Source organism: Struthio camelus, chromosome 2, assembly GCF_040807025.1.
Source record: "Struthio camelus isolate bStrCam1 chromosome 2, bStrCam1.hap1, whole genome shotgun sequence".
NCBI classification, from domain to species: Eukaryota; Metazoa; Chordata; class Aves; order Struthioniformes; family Struthionidae; genus Struthio; species Struthio camelus.
The window spans coordinates 141,529,805-141,548,264 of record NC_090943.1 but is presented as its reverse complement, the minus strand read 5'-3'; the positions used below and the strand labels follow the sequence as shown (position 1 = coordinate 141,548,264).

The window sequence follows — 18,460 nt, the reverse complement described above, 5'->3', positions numbered from 1 at the left end:
ACAAATTTAATCCATTTTTTTCTCATCTTCTCTGAAAGTTCCCACTGTTGTTAGTATTCCCTAGAATGGCCATTGAAGGCAAAGGGAAGCTGAGGAAAAAGGGCAAGCGGAAGAGACCTGGGAGCAAAAAGCTCTGCAGCAAATCTGTTTCACAGAGGAGTCAGGGCATGGCGGAAGATAGACGTAACCACCAGATCTCCTGCTCAATGAGCAGTGGGTACAACCTCCAAGGGCCTGGGGGCATCACCACGTTGCTGCGTGCCCTGACTCTGGGGGACTAGCATCATTCACCTAGCTGGCAGCAGACCAAGGGTGGCTGAATTCTCAGCTGGCCACCTCAGGGTTTGATTTCTGCTGGAGTAGGTACAGAGGAGTGCAGAAATAGCAGGGCGTCTGGCCCATATGTTTTCGACCTCCCTTTCATCCATCATTTAAATGTTTTAAAACTGATCATAAGAAAAAAATGTAAGTGAATCCTCCATTCTCTTATCAGTGATGTACTTATTTCTCATAAACCTAATTTGCCCCGATGACTGCCCAGTGATAATTCTCTTAAGAAAAAAGGAGAGAGGAGAAAACAACAAATAGCTTGGTATTCTAATACATTAGTTATGATTAGGGGCAGGATTTTTTAAAAATCTCACGGAGCAGTGCTGCACACTATTGACTTTTTTAGAATAGATTTGCCAAAGCAGATCCGGACTGGGAATCAATAGAAATGGCATGGAAAGAGTTAAGAAGTCCTGAATTCTCAGAATAAACAGAGTGAGGGAAACACCAGCCTTAATGTTATTTTTCACTGTAAACAAACAGGCGCATGTGTTCTAGTTCCTGTTTTAAAAGTATTCAAGCCACTTCAATCATTGAACACAGATTTTCAGTCATGACAAGAGGTGTGTAGTTTAGTTTGGGTTTGTGAGTTTGTTTTTCCTTACGTGGACGCACATTCCCAGGGGCTTTGAAGCAGTCAAGGAGAAGGGCACTGTGTCTCTTGGGATCACTCACCCAGCTGCATTAGTAAAAAATATATTTTGTAAAGTCTTTGAATTTCAACTAAGTGATACTAACGGTGAGGTGCTAACAGCATGACATTTTATATGACTGGTGTTAAAACATTTTAACTTCCAGCAGCTTAACTCGTAACAGGAATCTAAACTGTCCTGTCCTCATAGTATTTGGGCAGTGCCAGGCTATATCCTGTAGAGCAAAGAATTTAATAGTTCATGATTTAGTAGAGGCTTAAAATAGTTCTCTAGCTCAGAATAAAAGGCATTAAGCTATATTATTTATTGAGAGTGTCAGATTTTATGTGACTGAGAGGTTGCATGTACATTTTAAAACTTTATGGCATGAACTTTTTCTGTAAGGAGGCAGATGCATAGATGAGAACAGCTAAAATGGAAGCATTCTAATGAAAGAGACTATTTCCATTCCTGACTGAAAGCTGCTTCAGTGGTAGCCCCTTTCCACTTCTCACAGTTTGAATGATTTACTTTTTATCAAAACTGCACGTGAACTGGGGGAGTGAAAGAAGGATGTGGGCTGGAGAAGGCCTATACTCCTATACTTTGATATTTATTAATTTGGATTTTTTTTTTTTAATTTTGCTGTCTGACATTTTCCCATGCTTCAGGAAAGTCAGATGTGGACTGGTATTTTCCTACCATTGTTTTCTGCTTAACAGTGTTGCTGTCCCCTAGCAAACAATTGACTTCAGTAGGTTTCTTTTAGCAAAATTAACATTACCCAACTGATCTACAGACAGCATGATGCCTTTGAGGTGAGGGATGTGTGACAAGCACAGCAGGCCAAGTCTCTTGCAAAGGCCCATTTAACCATTTGTGATTGTTTTCCAGACCCAAGGGGCAGGCTCCCCTCGTTCCTCACCCAGCCACACTATCAGCCGACCTATTCCCATGCCCATCAGGTCTGCCTCTGCCTGCTCCACCCCAACCCACACACCTCAGGACTCTCTGACCGGGGTGGGAGGAGATGTGCAGGAAGCCTTTGCACAGAGTAAGTTTCTTTAGCAGCTTGCAAGAGGTACTCGGAGACTATTTTAAGAATCCTTATTTCTTCTGGTTAATGACCAAATGAACTTAGTTGACTGTCTGAGTTGCACAGAATGAAACAAAACAGAAAAAAACAACTGTATTTTAGCAGTGAAAATCAACTTTGGCTGCCATCAGACTTTGCTGTCAAGGCGAGCAGGTAAGTGGAAACCATGTAGAACTAGATGGTGATGCCAACAAATGGAGCTGGTGGTAAAAGGGAATTTTGATACAAGGTGGTCAAAGCAATTATCAGTACTCTATTAATCAGAATATAAAGAACTGTTACAGACCTCAGCAAGGTGTTGTGAGTGGGTTTATTTTTAAATAAAGACTCTGCTAAAGAGTAGGTAACAGAATTGTAGAATAATGTGGGGGGCAAGGTCATCTCATCCAGCCTCCTGCTCCAAGGAAGACAGCTTCAAAGTGAGATCAGATTGTTCAGGCCTTAGACAGTTGAGTTTTGAATATCTCCAAACATGAATTTTCCACAGCCTGTGTTCCAGTGTTTGATCACACTTCACTATGTAAATTTTTATCCATGTATCTGGTTGGAATTTCCTCTGATGCAACTTGTGGCTGTTGTCCCTTGCCCTTTTGCTGCGAGCCTCTGTGAAGAGTCTGGCTAGACCAAACAGGCATCTGCGCTGGACATCTAGCTGAACACTTCCGTAGCATTTCCAAAAGAATGACGTAGGCTGCATTGTGCTTCTCATTCCCTTTGCCACCTCTTGTCAAGTAACAAGAAATGTTAAACTCTTTTGGATTTCAAAGGCCACAGATTAAATGATTATACTGAATACAGAAAAAAGTGAATAGTCCATTCCTCCTGAATGAGGAAATATTCCTTCCTTCTCTGAACTACTTTCTTCTAAAATAATCACATTGCTGCAGTTCTTTTATTTGAGCAAATTTTTGCTCTGTTTCACAAGTACAAATCAAAATGTAAGTGGCATTCTGGAGTTCCTCAGCTGCAGTGGATGCATACTTGTCCCTAAGAGCCCAGTTCTGCCTTCCCATGCACCCTACCCTTTGCCTTCCATGGGAATTGTGTTTATATACCTTATGGCAAGGCTGAATCCATAATGCAATCAAGAAATTTCTGCTAAAGCGCTGGTAAATTCATGTTTTAGGCATCTTTTACTAAGGCATAATTCCTAGTCTCAGCATAGCAGGTTGCTGGATACCTCATTTGCTGTGAGAAAAGAAACAAATAAGAAACATTTTTCTTCTTTTTGTTGTGAAAATTTGAGAAAGGCAAAAATGTGGACCACTAACCCCTATGATGCTGTAGAACACTTTCTTCCACAGCTGAGACGAAGAGAAGTAATTTAGTGGCTACAATAAAATATCCATAAATAATACTTAACCTGCCTCAGGCAAGTGTTTCCTAAGGACATAAATATGTTCTGTTCAAGAGAAAAAGCAATATGAAAAGGTACAGTGATCACATTTTAAAACTGCTGCATTTGATAAATAACTAGCTTTGTGTCATTATTTACCATATTCTTTAGTTAGGAAGGTCAAAATCAGAGAAGTTGAAGTCCGCGGTTCTGTCACGTGTTGACGTATATCGTTGTGAGCGAGTGTGTGGACTGAGAGATTACATCTCCCTTCTGCGCTACGTACCAAGAGATCTGTTTATGTACACGTAATGCAGATCAGCCATGGTTAGAGCACTGTTTCTCTTCGTTTTCTCGTCTTTCATAGTGCTTCAATAGTTCAAAGATACAAAACTGAGGAGGCTTTAGGGAGGGAGAGGCTGTCTGAGTGTTTGTGTGCATGTGTAAGAGAGAGATTAACTCCTTTGATTACATTCCAGTAATCATTTGCTAAATGTGATATATTAAGAAGAACCTCTTTAGGATTTGGGGCATTTTTAAAAGTGGATAGTATAACAGCCAGTTTTAAAGAATATAGCAGTCAAATCCTGCCACTTCCTAGGAAGAATCTTCCCAGGAAGAGTCCATGGGATACCTGGATTATGCAGCTACAACAGGAACTGTGTTTGGGATTTGGGAGAGTTAAGCACACATTACCCACAGCCCACTCCTAGGGAAGGATTATTGCACTCAGCTCACAGGAATCTTTCACAATTGATGGTTAAGGGAATATTGCCAGGTTCAGCAGGGAACCACTTCTAGATCCATTATTAGAATGAATTTAGAAGAAGCCTAGGGCTGTTTAGAGAAGGGATAGTGTTTCCTTTATTAAAAAAAAAAAAAAGGTAAATTATGGACGATACAAGAAAATCTTTGAGCTACAGAAGAGACTGAGTAGAGAGGAAAGAGGGAGCGGAGAAAAAAAATCCATATCAGTCTTGATGAGGTCAAGTATGTTTCTTCAACATTTGCCACAATTATCTGGCAAATACCTGACAATAACGGAGTCATTAAACAGAACTGCGGGAACTTAGAGAAAACACTTCATTCCTCCCTCCTCCCCCACAGACATTTTAAATGAGTTCACATCGGATTTAATCTTCCAGGCCTGGTCTGCTAGTGTCACCACACAAATGTGAGCTTGATGGCAATGAATAATCTCCACATTTCTGGCATTGTGATTAAATGAAGCACGAGGGTAGGTTTCTGCTCTTGCATGCAGCATAAGAAAATGAGGCCGTTCTGCAGAGCGCTCTTCTGCACGTGTCTCTTGTAAGGGCTTTGATACCCTGAATTATCACAATGGCAGCTTTGGGCAGGACTAAAACTGCTTTGAACAGGAAAACATATGGCCTGTGAAGAATATTAACACTGTGTTTTGTCTGTCTCTTGCTTCAGGTGCAAGACGGAACTTAAGAAATGATTTGCTGGTGGCAGCAGATTCAATCACCAACACCATGTCTTCTTTGGTAAAAGAGCTAAATTCTGGTGAGTGAGTCTAAAGAGGGAAGATAGTCACCACGTTGTTATCTCATATATATTTTAACAAATGGGAGCTAGGAAGAAGTAAGCAAACAAAAAAGCAGTGTAATGTAGCTTCAAAGATGTTTATGCTTTCAGAGAGGAAAAAAAACAAATAATACCTTTAGGAATACAGCAGTTTTGAAAGAAATGAATGTAGAGAAGTGGTTAGATATAATGAAAGTTCTTTGAGAAATTAGCTCGAGGATCTGTGTGGAAACGCTCTTTTCAAGGAGTCGTTGTGCCTGAGAGGGTATTTGGTCAGTGGGGGTCAAAACACCCTAATCACATAGCATCTTACCTTTCCACAAAAAAAAGTATCCATTTAAATGGATGGCTGGGGTGGTATGAGAAACAGATTGCACTCTTCAGAAATTTGGCTACGTATAGACTATATAGGGTCTGTTTTAAAATGTGGTATATAGAATATTTATAAAAAAAAAAATCCCATTTAATAAGCCAAATAAGAAAGAGTTTCACTATTCTGTCCCACTACAAGAAGAAAACTGTAAGCTCTGAAAATATGTAGAATAATATACTGACATTCCCTCTTAGAAGATGGCATTCTAAGTTGGACAGGCAGAAATGTTTAGAGAATTAAGCAAGTATATTTACCCTTGAGAAAGTTAAATGGAAACACTTTTTTTGCCTCACAGAAGTGGGCAGTGAGACAGAAAGCAACGTGGATTCAGAATTTGGACGGACTCATTTTGATGATCTTGTTCCATCGCCAACTTCTGAGAAGGCTTTCCTTGCACAGATCCATGCCCGCAAGCCAGGGTACATTCACAGTGCTGCCGCCACCGGCTCCATGCGCAGTGACATGTGGGTACCTTCTTGATTCATCACTTTAATCTCATTCTTTTTATTCTGTTACCCTTGAAGACAAAATACAGCATGTAATAGTTTCTCTTCTTCTCAACCGTTTGATTACCAAAAATTGCAGAAATCCAAGCGAGGAAAGCTTTATGACTAGATACCAATAATCTCTGTAAGCTCTAAAGGCCAGAACTTAGGACATACTCAGGACTGGGTCTTCTTGAATCCAATGTGGGACACTGTGGCTGCGCTGAGGCAGTGGGACATGTGCTCCCTAGTGTGCCCTGCAGTCCTAGTCGCTGTCTATCCAGACTGAGGGGCCTGTTGGACACACTGAAAAAGAGAAGTTTTTTATGGAAAAGACAAAATATTTTTTGACCAGCTCCATTTTTAGAACCTGAACCTTTCCATCAGAGACAATGGGCATCTTTCCAGTTATCTTTTATTCAATCTCTTACTCTTTGTATCACTCTCAGAGAAGTTCCTGAGGACTTTTGTTACTTTCGTTTCAGTAGGGTTGTACTCCAAAAACACCTTTAGCAGAATATGCCCTTTGGCCTACTTCATGGATACCAGACCACTGGAGAGGGGGATAGACTGCCAGGAAAATAATAATTAATGGAGCATTTGCTCTCCTCATAGCTTACAGTAAAGGGAAGTTTTATTCACCCCAAATGTCATTCATCTCAGGAGGCTATTTATTAATAATTGTCTTTAGGGTTACAGAAGATGGAGACCCCTATGTCAGAGCAGATGATGAAAATTATGAGAATGACTCTGTTCGCCAGCTGGAGAATGAGCTGAAGATGGAGGAATACCTGAAGCAGAAGCTGCAGGATGAGGCATACCAGGTGAGAAGAGGACACTGGCTGTCCATACTTCTCTATATGTGAGAAACAATAATGTTGGTGATGTTAAGCTGAGTTTTTCTTATATGTAGATATTTTTTTTCAGTGGTGAAAAGCGTTCCTCACGGCCCCACTGTGAACTGAAGCTCAAGTACAGCCTGTGTGTCATTGTCATTGTCAGAGCCTGGAAGGAGAGGAAAGGGTCTGAAATGAATTAAATCCCACAGTACCAAGTATTCAACAAGCATCTAGTACAGTGAAGCCTGAGGACTTGTCATTAAACGCCTCCTAAGGAAGTTTTCAGAGGACATTTGTTTAAGAGTCCAAGAAAAACCAATTTGACAGAAGGCTTTGGCATTTTCTAAGTATCCTCTCCTTTCTGGTGAATGGTCTCTACTTCTGCCTGATATAATGGACTATTGGCATTTTTTTTTTCTGACTTGGATCATGCTAATATAAAGATCGTTATTTCTTACAGTGTTAGTAGTAATATCAGTAGTTGGGCACGCCCAATTCAATGGTAAGGGAGCAGGTTTAAAGCAAGCAAAAATAAGTATTTTCCCACATGGTGGATGATTAGAAGTTGGAACTCATCACTGTAAGATATAGTAGATACCGAAAATTTAAATAGGCTAAAAAAAGGATTAAACAGATACTGAGAGATCAGGTGTGTGGAAATGAAGTTCAAGCCTTCTGGTTAGGAATTCTTTAAACTACAGATTGCTGGGAGCTAACAAGATGTAGCCTTTTATTCTGGTAGTTTTTCTGTAATATCTAACACGAGTCACTTTGGAAACAAGATTGGAAAGTGGGAAATTTCTTTTTAGAATGTCGTGTGGAACAGTGCCCAGGTGAACTGTCTCATTTTACATCTAAGGTCTGGAACTTATTGCAAGCTTTTTACTATTCATACTCACATGTACAGTGTGTTCCTCTGGATAGCCAAAAACAGCTGATGACGGTAGCTATCATAATGCAACTGTCAGCTGAAAAAAACTGTGAGGAAGAACTCCTGCTAAGGTTGCAGTACGGTAACCTCAGTAACAATATTTTACGTTATTAAATATCTCACTTTGTGAAAAAGCAGCACATTTAGAAAAATGTGTAAATGCAGTGTAGCACGGAAGATGGTTGGTCAAAACCCACTCTTGCTATTTCTTGTCACCTTATCTCCAAGCAAGGTTTTCAAGCAAAACTCTAAATTAGTAAAGGATGAGCAGAACACTCAAGATGAACAAGGGAATCTGGGACAGGGAACCTCAAAGGAGGCTTCTTTCTCTCTCTTTTTTTGGAGCATGTTGTAAATAACAAGTATTTGTACCAGAAAAAAAACACTTCTAGTGCACAAGTCTAAATGCTAACAGTGCTTATCTTCCCACGTCTGCTAGCAGTTGCGTTCTTGTTACAGTCTTTTGCTGGATGTGTTGTATAATACACTTTTCATTGGGCTTATTTTCTGGGTCCACAATTGTTCTCTTTATTTCTAGGCTTGTGCATGGCTTTCTTCAGAATAATACACTGCCTGGCTGCTCACTAGCTTAATTTGTCATCTTCTTGTTTTCTGTCCTTTGTTATCTACAGGTCAGTTTGCAAAGTTGAGTGCAATATCCTTCTCTCTCTCCTCTCAAGTAAGTATCAATATAATTTAGAAGAATGTTTGGAATGAATCCTCAAAATGCGTAGTTCACTTGCACTGCACCTGGTGCTTCCTGAGTGTATGTGATGGTATTGTTTCTTTCTGCTTTTAACCTATGTTAGGATGCCTGAACATTGCTAAATCATTTCTAGGAGTACAAATGAAATGTGGTCATAGTCCTGAGGATTCTTGTTAAGGCATCACCCTTTTTATCCTCTTCCTCTATTAACCATAAGAGGAGGAATGTGAGCTTTTCATCTCTTGGGGTAATGACAATATATTAGCCAGTACGGAGAAAACTTATACAGCAGTTAAGGAATAATACTACATTTCAGGAGGCCTGAGTTCAGTTCCTTTACCTTGCTTGAGTCTTCCTAGAGTAATTGAAACAAATTAGTTCTGGTGAGATCTAGAACATCTACTCTAGTGTTTAAAACAAGGGTTAAGCAAACATCCAAGAAAGCAATCCATGAGCTGCTTCACCTTAGAGGGGATCTCATATGCATTGCAGAGGTTTAAAATGCCCTAATCCAAGGTGCAAGGTACTTAACTGCTATTTAGGGCCTGGCGGTTCAGAGATAAGGCAAGAAGGTGTGTAAGTTCCTTGTTGGACCATATTCAGGCCATCTCTACAGATGCCAGCCTCACAGTTGCAGCACTGAGTTTAATGCCACGTTAAGCAGTTGCGTTTTCGTTCAGAAGCACAGACAAAGACTGTTCTTACAAAGTAGCCTGTTATTACAAACACTTGGCCAGGAAATGGGAGACAGCAGGTTTCCTTCCTGCCTTATCTGAAGTTGTGAACTCTGCATTTCTGACTTCCTAGGAGACTGTGGTGCACCGCTGCAGAGCTGGCAGCGAGTGGATACTGTCCATCCTGCTGTGATGCTGAACCATGGGTTAATGGGATTAGCAAGGGAGGCACAGTCAGAAGGGGCCTGACCCCGGTCAGCAAACTGAGCTCCTTCCTCAGAGCCTGAGCTAAAGGCAACACCTTGGTCAACTATCAAATGGGCAATCATGTTCAGATAAGCAACACCAGTGAACCGGCCTGTGTCAGCTTTAGCAGGAGTTCATTTTGTTAGATTTTGCATGCCATGGTTTGTGCTAGAGCTGTCAGCATTTCAGTAAAGGATGAAACCCCTCCTTTTTTATATAGCAATTTTGATGGCTAAATTTGATGCTAAGTCTAGGGTTTGGCAATTTCTGATGATGCTAGAATTTGAATGGTAAGGTGTGAGCCTTGGGAAAGCAGTTTGCAGTCTTCAGTGTTAAAAGATGTTAGGTATTTCTGAAGCACCTCTCTCAACGTCTCGAAAGCTAAAGCAGAATAAACACATGTGAAAAGCAAATAAACGGCCACGCTCAGAGTGCCATAAACACTAAATAACTTGTTATAACGTTGCCCCTCAGGTTACGTTCATTTTCTCAGTAGCCCTATTAGAAATTTGAGCTGTGTAGGTTTTCCTAAACGTAGCCAGAAAACAAAATTTCTTCTTTTATTTTGTTGCAGTTTTCAGTTACGGATCAAGTCACATGAGAAGGAAAAACTGATCTTTCAACAGTAGTTTATGTGTGTATGACTATGTATGAAGATGAAATGTTATAAAAAAACGAATTTAAAACTTCGCCACTTTCTGCTTTCCATCAGAAGAAGCAGTGTTAACACAGTAATGTGGGGAAATACATGCTGCTGTACAGCTTGGCTTTCTTGAAAATATCCTGGTATCCTGGCTCAAATTAGTAGAGATGTGAGTCTGAGTTATCTCACCTCATGGATACTTTTGAAGCATTTTGAAGGCCTGTCAGAGAGAAAATTTTTAAGCATTGTATTCCAGTTGAAGTCCATAGTCAAACTCCTTTTTGCCCCCAGGGGAGTACTTCAGTCAAGAACAAACGCTGAAACATCCCCACCAGCTGTAAAAGCCTGGCCCTGTAGAAATTAGCAGCAAACACCAGTGAACTTGGGAACCTGGTCCTCATCCATAGAAACAAACTCTGTATTATTGTATATCGTGAGAAACACATCTGCACACCATTAGACGAGAGTAAAGATTAGTCTTCTCAAGAGTCAGTCCATTTTGCATATGGAAGACTAACGTATTTTGTATATGTTATTTAGTACTAATATAGTAGTCTTGGAAAATTAAATCTAAAATTGTTCCTAAAGGCCACAATGCCTAAAGCAGTTGTGCAGTTTGGGGTGGGTTCTTTCTTGAAGCTAACCAACTGCATCACATCATGAGGGGGCTTGGAAGCGTCCGTTCCTTTTACTTGGGAACCGTTGAGATGTACACGGAAAACTTTTACTTCTAAAATAATATTATTTAACTAATAATGATAAAAATCCTGTCTGTATTGTATTGCCTAGACGTAGGCAATACACGGACGGAGGCAAAAAGCCAACTGACCTTTTACCTCAGGACAGTATCTATCTGCTGTGGGTTTATTAGCAAAAAAGGTGGGAAAAATCAAATCAGTTTATTATTGCTTGATACGCGTGATATTGCCACTGATAGCCAGCCACAGAGTTTTGTTCGTTTCTTTCATTATCAGTCATGGGCAAGTGGTGGTGATGGCATTTCTTCAAGGCCTTTTTGTGTTCTGTTTGCATTTTTAAACAGCGCTATGTACAATTCTCTGGAATTGATTTTGAAATATCGTCTAGTATAAATATAACAAATTCTCAAGAAATCAAGCGGGTTTCAGTAATCTATAAAATATAATTTAACCAGGTTTTCAGTTTACTTTTTACATTAGATGTATTTTAATACCCTTTGTTTTGATCTTAATGGAATAACAAAGTGAATCTGAGATTGTTTTCAGCAAGCACTAGGCAAATCTTAAAATTAGGAGAACATGCAACTTTGATGTTATTTTACTTAGAAATAATCTGTATTCCACTGATAGCAGTTGCTTATCTGCCAAGGATACCAATGGGAGCAGAAAGCCTTAATTTCTGGAAGTAGTTAAATAATTATCATTTTCAATAATAGAGTTTTCCACTTGTGGACATGCTCCCATGAGAAGTGCAATTTCCTAGCTTTCCTAAAGCAATGCTTTCTTAGTGCTGCCATAGCAACATTTTAGTTAGCCGCATCCAGTTCATTCATATGCGTTATTATAATAAAAAAGGAGATGTGGAAAGCTAATAAATGTCCAGCCTAAAGCATCCGATTGCAAGTCTTTATGAGAAGTTTTGTTCTGAATTTTTTAACTGTATTTTTTAACTCTATGATGACAAAAACATGTAATAACTGAAGTTGAAGACACAGTTCCATACCTCTCACTTGCTCAAAAATTTACTCAAAACAAATTCCTGTGGTCTTTGGGGATTGGGAGGAGGAAGGGTGATAGTTTCCATTAAAAAGGTGACTGAATGGTTCTATGTTAGAAAAGGTAGAAATTTCTCAAATACAAAAAAGCCAGTCCCCTCAAGGTTTTGATATGAAGGCATTATTAAAAACTGAATATTTCTTGCAACTTCACTGTTTTTCCAGGGCATAAATCTTTTTGAGTAACACAGCTATGTTTCTTCTCATCTTCCCCCTTTCCTCCAAACTCCTTTTTTATGTTTACCAACAATGATTCTGTTTGCCATAATTCAGGTGAGAAACCCATGGGTCTTGAGAAATCATGTTCAGTCTCCTTGGTGTGTCTCTGTGAGAAGGGCTGTTTATTAGGCCAAGGGAAGTAGTGTGGCAGATGATTTGTTGAAAGGCTGTGAAAACCCAACTGCCCTACATTTCTGGGCTTTTTTCCAGGAATGAAATTAGATTTTGGAAGTAGTGTGCGTTTCACTGACCATTGACAATTTCAGCTGTTTGACTTTTTTGAAGTTCATGCACTGGGATTCATTGCTAGCATGGGCTTCACACCTGCACTCAGGCAATCACAGAACCACTGACATGGTGGTTGGCAGGGACCTCTGGAGGCTGCCTGGTCCAGTCTCCCACTTGAAACAGGACTAGCTCCACCACAAGACCACATGAGCTGTGGATTTGTGTGGCAAAGACTTGAAAACCTCCACAGATGGAAATTTCACCACCTCTCTGGGCAACCTGCTCCAGTGCAGTGCCGCTGTCCTCATGAATTTTTGTTCCTGATGTCCAGCCTGAACCTCCTGAAAGGCAATTTGTGTTATTTCTCCTTTTTGTATCCTCCAGCACTACCAAGAAGATTTTGGCTTTGTTATTCTGGTAACTACCCTTCAACTAGCTGCTCACTGATCCCCTCCTTGCCTCCTTTGTCCCGGCCTAAGCAAGCCTAGTTTCCTCAGCCTCTTCTTCAGAAAAGTCAGTGATGCTGTGGTTGAAGAAGTAGGATTCAGGCACTAGAGAGAATTACATCTATAAGGTATTCTCTACTAGCAAAACTCAGTGATTCAGTGTCTCTTTTTTTTGTTAGAAAACAGCATTACATGGACAATGCTATTTGAAAATCAGAGAATTTTTGAAAAAATTCTGCTAAATTCAGTCAGTTATATTTTTTTTCTCTTTCTGTTTCTCCTTAAGTCCTCCTCTTCTTAGCATGTAGTACAAAGGGGGCAAAGGGACTGTCACCAAGTTAACTCGGATGAAGAAACTTTCATTTTGTGAATCTGATTTTTAAATTATACAAATAGGGATTTTTTTAAAATAACTGAATGATAAGTATCAGAGGAAAAAAAAACTTTGGATTAAGTTGTAAATACTAAAAAGCCAAGAAACAGTCTTATAATATGACAAATCACTTGAGTCTTGGAAATAATTCTGACATTTCCAAAATGCTACACTGAATCTAGAGTTCTGAGGTTCATTAGCACTCATTTCTTGTAAGAAAAAAATCCCCCTTCCATCCCACTGCTGGGTGTGGAAGAGAAAGAATCTTTGAGAGAACTTAGAGTAACCATGTCCACGCTCAGCAAAGGTAAGTAATTTCTCCAGAAAATTAGAAAGAAAACCACATATTTAGCAGTCCTACCGATGCATCTTAATGCATCCAGTGTTTCACAAGCGACTCTCATTTTGCTTTTGTGGTTTATAATGATACCATCAAGAAATATGAGATGTACCTATATTTATATAACCTTTAAATTGATTAAATAAAAATCAGTCTCACATAGGCTAGAAATAACCTCTTCCATGCCCTTCAGCTTCATTTTTTGACTGAATTGTCAAAATTGAGCAAAATGTTCCTTTGCTGAAATTTCCAAATTAGTTTGCAGACTTAACTGATGCAGATGCATGTCAGGTTTTTAATAAATACTTACTCAAAATGTACCTCAGAATTTTTTGTTAACCTCTCTTCCTCTAACCACTGAATGTTTCCTTTTCATTCATCAACAAAATGTTAATACTAGGTCTTTTGTAACTGCCTGACACAAGGAGATACTAAATTAAGATCATCATACCATAGGTATTGAAGGAAATTGATGGAAGCATCTCTGCTTGAATAATTAATACAATCAAATAACGTCAGGAAAGAGAAGCAAGCTAAACTACCTGACCTTTCTCGTTTCCTCAGATTTAATTTAGCCCTTTTTTGCTAAAGCTATTTGCATTTCATCTTTCATCCTGTAGACCAGGTTTAAACAGAAATAAGTAGAAGAGAATCCACGTCAGTAGAGTTTGGTCATTTCTATTGTTTTCAGATCTCATGCAACGCAAATTGGTTCTCTGTCTGAGATGGTTCAAGAGAAAAAGGATGAGCTCTTTAACTTTAAAAGAGTCAGATGTGCAAGCAGGATGAGAAAACAGTGCCTCTAGGATGAATATTCCAAAAGAAAAGGTTTGCAATATTACCTGAATGTAGACTCTCACATACTTCTGAGAAAGAGCAACAGTTGTTTATCAAACATTTCCATTAGCAAATACAACTTTGATGCCTCCAGTTCTAGAAATTCAAGATAATTATTGATTGTTCAGGATATGGAAAAGCACCAAAGAGGAACTGGTGCACCAGAAGATTGGGCTGTTTATGAGCTATAGCACCTCAAATTATTCTTTTAAAAAGCTAAATTTCTTTTTAAACATATAAAGTGAAATATACCCAAGCATGTAAATTAAGGGTGAAACGTTTACACCTGAGGTAAGGCTCATGATGGGAAGATGATGAGTGACTGCTGAGTGGTTGAACTTTCTGTGCTCAAGGCGAATAATCCATGGTTTGGCTACTAATAATGTTTTTATAGACCAACCTGGAAGGCTAAAATACAAGGGAAACTGGGAACATCTGCAAATCTGTGTTAATGCAGATCCAATTTCTGTGATGTCCTACATGTGTAACACAGAACAGTCTTTTCACCCATGCTGAGAGGACTTTCCAGCTTCCCAGGTGCCCTGTAAGTTGCGATTTACAGCTTAAATACCTGGGGCTCATCTAGGTAGAATGGCTTTTCGAATTTTTTAACATTTTTTTCAGGTGATAACTGAAAGAATTGGCCAGCTATTCTTTTTCTGTCTCGATAAAGCAGCATGCAGAGGCTTTACTTGTTCTACCAGTGTGTGTATGTGCACATAGTTGCAGTGTCTTAAACCAGCACTCTTAGTTAAAAGTTTCCCTCAACGTTTTTCAACAGGCAAGCTGCAGTCAGACGGACAACGAGAGCTACGTAAGAACTGATGATGAGGAGAGCTGCTTTCGGACAGATGATGAAGAAAACTTAGCCGCAAACTTCGCAGAAGAGTGGAACCAACAGGTGCAGCGTCTCTTGACAAAAAATTCAAATAACTAAGTTCTGAGGACTGTAGCACAGTACTTTTGTTCTAAGAGTTGTAGTTTGTAGATGTGTGTTTTGACAAAAAGACTTTTGTTTAAAGCTAACTTGTATTAGCTACATCTGCTGTAACATGGCTCATTACCGATGAAGAACAGACTGAAGTATGTACTGCTGTTACAAATCATAGCAGTATTAATAACTCACATAAACCCTTTGCACATGATATTGAACCTGTTCAGTTTACAATGACAATACTGTTTATAGATAGAAAATTGATTTCTGAATACTTTGAGATTTTAGTAGATCAGTTTACTATACACTGTACATTTTTTCCACAGAAAAGATAAAAAGCTACAATTATGCATTTAACACTGAATGATTATACTCCTGAGTGTATATATCTAGTAGCCCAAAAACAAAGAACCAGACTATATTTGCAATTTGTTTGCAAGTCTTTTAATAGACTTATACAAAATGTGCTAAAATAATAATAATATAATTATTAATAATAATAAAAAGCCTCTCTAATTTAGGGCTAAAGTGTAACTTAGGAATGTTTTCTTTCAAAATAATCTAACAAATCAGCCATAGAAGTTAGTGTAAATATTTTTTTTTCCAAATAGATATCATATACAAAAGGTGACATTCAAATGATATAGAATCTAGTTTTTAAATCAGTACAGATCTTCTTAAAACTGTGAACTATGTTTTGAAATACTCGTTGCTAAAGCTGTTTATAAACCACAGGTGCCATAAGATCCCTGAACTGACTGATGTTATGTATAATCTTCCATTGTATTGTTTCATTGATGTTTTAGCTTTAGTAAGCATGTGTTCAACAAATCGGCTCTTTCCGTTCCCCTGCCCCTCTGACTCCCCACTTCATTATGTTATTTTTGAGGCCTTCAGCTTTAAATGTACAGGCTTAAAGTGCGCTTGCAACTATTTTCTTTTTATTTCTGAATGTGTATTGCCTTAGCCAGCCACCAGATGTTCTGCATGCACTCTTGGAAATGTGTGGTGAGACTCTCTTTCAGAGCTGGATGGAGAATTAGCTGTCAGTGAAAAGCACAAGAAAAGCAGTGGATTTTTTTGAAAGAACAGGCATACAGTTACAGAATTAGAGTTTTGTCCATTTTAGTAACTTTTGAGCATAACAGAATTTCTGGAGAAAGTGGACTAATCTGACCATTTTGGATTTTGAAGTGAGCCTACTAGCTAAAAGGTGTTTGCTCTGCTGCTACTACAAATCTACCGGTAGTTCTGAGCAGAGATTGACACAAAATAGCTGGAACAGCCTCCACACAGGATATTGCTTTGAAATTAAGATTACAGCAGGGTATTACCTTGGGACCACCTCTGTACTAAGGTAATATTACTATGCTAACATAATATTACCGTTTCCAGTATCTGGCTGATCTGAAGTGACACTGTCTAGCAGTCCTGAAAACACTAGCGCTTCTTACAGATATTCTACCAGCACAGTCTGCCCACAGCAAGTGATGATATGCTCATCTAAAGCAGGTTAAAATATGCTGGTCTGTCCTCTGCTTCATGGTTACATCTTAGGATGTGTGCTGCCATATTTACATTAGATTGCTACGTACCTCAACCCAGTAAATTCACTTGCCGTTTGCATGCATTCTCTTGGCTGTGTCCCTGGGCACTCTGTGTTAGAGGATGACTATCTGTATGAAAGAGCTACCATTTTTCACTTTCATATTGTATATTATTAATTGAACAGATCTCTTGTCCGTATCGCCATGCATATCTGGGCATGGTCTCAGACATCCAAATTGATACTAAAGCATCCACATATCTTCATGTGAGCTTTTCATTCTTGCAATCACTGGTCTTTGCTTCTGCGGTATGTGCCATCCTGGCAAGGCAGGCGCTGTATCCTCTGATGCCCTCTCCAACAACCTCCTTTCAGGAATGGGTGAGCCTCCACTAGTGCCTAGCACTCCACATTAAAACTGCTACAGTGAAGTCGTAGATGTTGCTGTCAGCTCAGGATTCCAGTCAAGCATTTCCCAAACAAAGATTAAAAAAAAAAAAAAAGATAGAACACAGCTACACGCAGAGGCTGACTAATTCAACCCATTTCATGTTTAACTGTACCCAAAGGAATGACTCCCTTCCATCATCCTAATGTCTGTATGCTCATTGGCGCTATACTTAAAATAGATGCAACGGAGTAAATCCATTGCAAGGGCTTTCGGACTAGGAGCAATGAAAAAAGTTGACAAATCACACGCCTTTCTCTCAGGCTGATGTCAACAAGGTACTTCCCAGCAAAGATCTAGGTCCCTTATGCCCTGCAGCTCTGAGATGAAGCACCTCTTACTCAGCTCTCCAGATATCTATTTTAAGCATTTTCCAACTGTTAAGCTGGCTACATTTTAGCCCAGCTGGTCTTTGTCTGGTTGTTGCATGTTATTTTGGTTGTGGTTTGTAGTCATTAAAACAGTTGCAGAAGAGGTCCCTGGTAGGCCTTTTCTTAACTACAAATGGCTCACCATAGCAGTCAAAACTCCGGGTGGTTTACTGTCACTGGAGGGAAATCAGTGGTTTGGAATCAGGAGACAGGGATGTGAAGATGTATAGGGTTCTTGAAAGTCCAAAGCGAAGGTGGAGAATGGATTGTCTGTAAGTAGTAATGTTAACTAAACTGCATAAAAAGGTGTGTGGCCTTTGTTGTGATATAATATGTATTTTCTTATATGCATGAGCCAAATTGTTGCATCATAATTTATCATAAATGTGTCTGCTTTTACTTTTGGTCATCTTCTCCCATCCTTATTGGTTCTTGGCAATTACTGTAGATAGACCTTGTAAATATTGCAACTTCAGGTTGCTGTAATCACATTGGTTCAATTCAGCAGACGGAGCTGTGAACAACAAGCACTCCACTGTGTCCTGAAGACAAAGGGCATTTTTACCTTTGAACCAAAAAAAAAAACGTATGCAGAGTTACATCTTGAGGCTACTAACTGTAAGACATTTTTAAAACTACTGTACTTGACACCACTTGAGACAGATACAGAGACACAAAAGATGTCACAATATTCATTGGTAGTGTAACAGAACTGCTATTGTATGGGTTTTTTGTATTGCTGTTAAGTATTGTTTTGTGTGTGTGTGTTGGAACCTACTGGGGACATGTTATATTTTGAAGTGATTAAACTATTTAATTGTGTGTCTATATTTTGGAATGGAATTATTTCTTCATTAAAAAGATTTTTAAAATTATTTTATGGAGTATCGTGTTTGTGGCTCATCTTGGTTTCAGTATTCCTGTTCTGTGGAGCCAAAGCATCATGTTTTTCAAAAGAAAGGAAACTGTTTCCCTGTGGTGCAGCAAGCAGCGTTTGCTTTGCCCACATTTTTTCCTCCCCCATGTCTGCAAAAGAGAACTCCTTCCACCACTTCCCCCAGCATTTCCAGGGTAGGGCTGAGCAGTGCCTGCTTTTAAATGGCCCCAACAGTTTTCTTCTTTCTTC

The 18,460-nt window shown here is 39.2% G+C and overlaps 1 protein-coding gene across 19 annotated transcripts in view; it reads left to right on the top strand.

Annotated features, from left to right (window-relative positions):
* DTNA (dystrobrevin alpha) overlaps window positions 1-18,209 on the top strand; it is a 234,673-nt gene extending 216,464 nt beyond the window's left edge. For 18 of the 19 annotated variants that reach the window (XM_068932776.1, XM_068932782.1, XM_068932778.1 and 15 more), the window contains 5 exons: window positions 1,857-2,016; window positions 4,832-4,921; window positions 5,611-5,779; window positions 6,492-6,624; window positions 14,817-18,209. In XM_068932776.1, coding sequence (XP_068788877.1) covers window positions 1,857-2,016; window positions 4,832-4,921; window positions 5,611-5,779; window positions 6,492-6,624; window positions 14,817-14,972 — 708 coding nt within the window. In that variant the 3' untranslated portion in view covers window positions 14,973-18,209. Of the gene's footprint in view, window positions 1-1,856; window positions 2,017-4,831; window positions 4,922-5,610; window positions 5,780-6,491; window positions 6,625-8,202; window positions 8,250-14,816 lie in introns of all 19 variants that reach the window. The other variant, XM_068932783.1, reaches the window with a different exon arrangement.
* The last annotated feature ends 251 nt before the right edge of the window (window positions 18,210-18,460 follow it).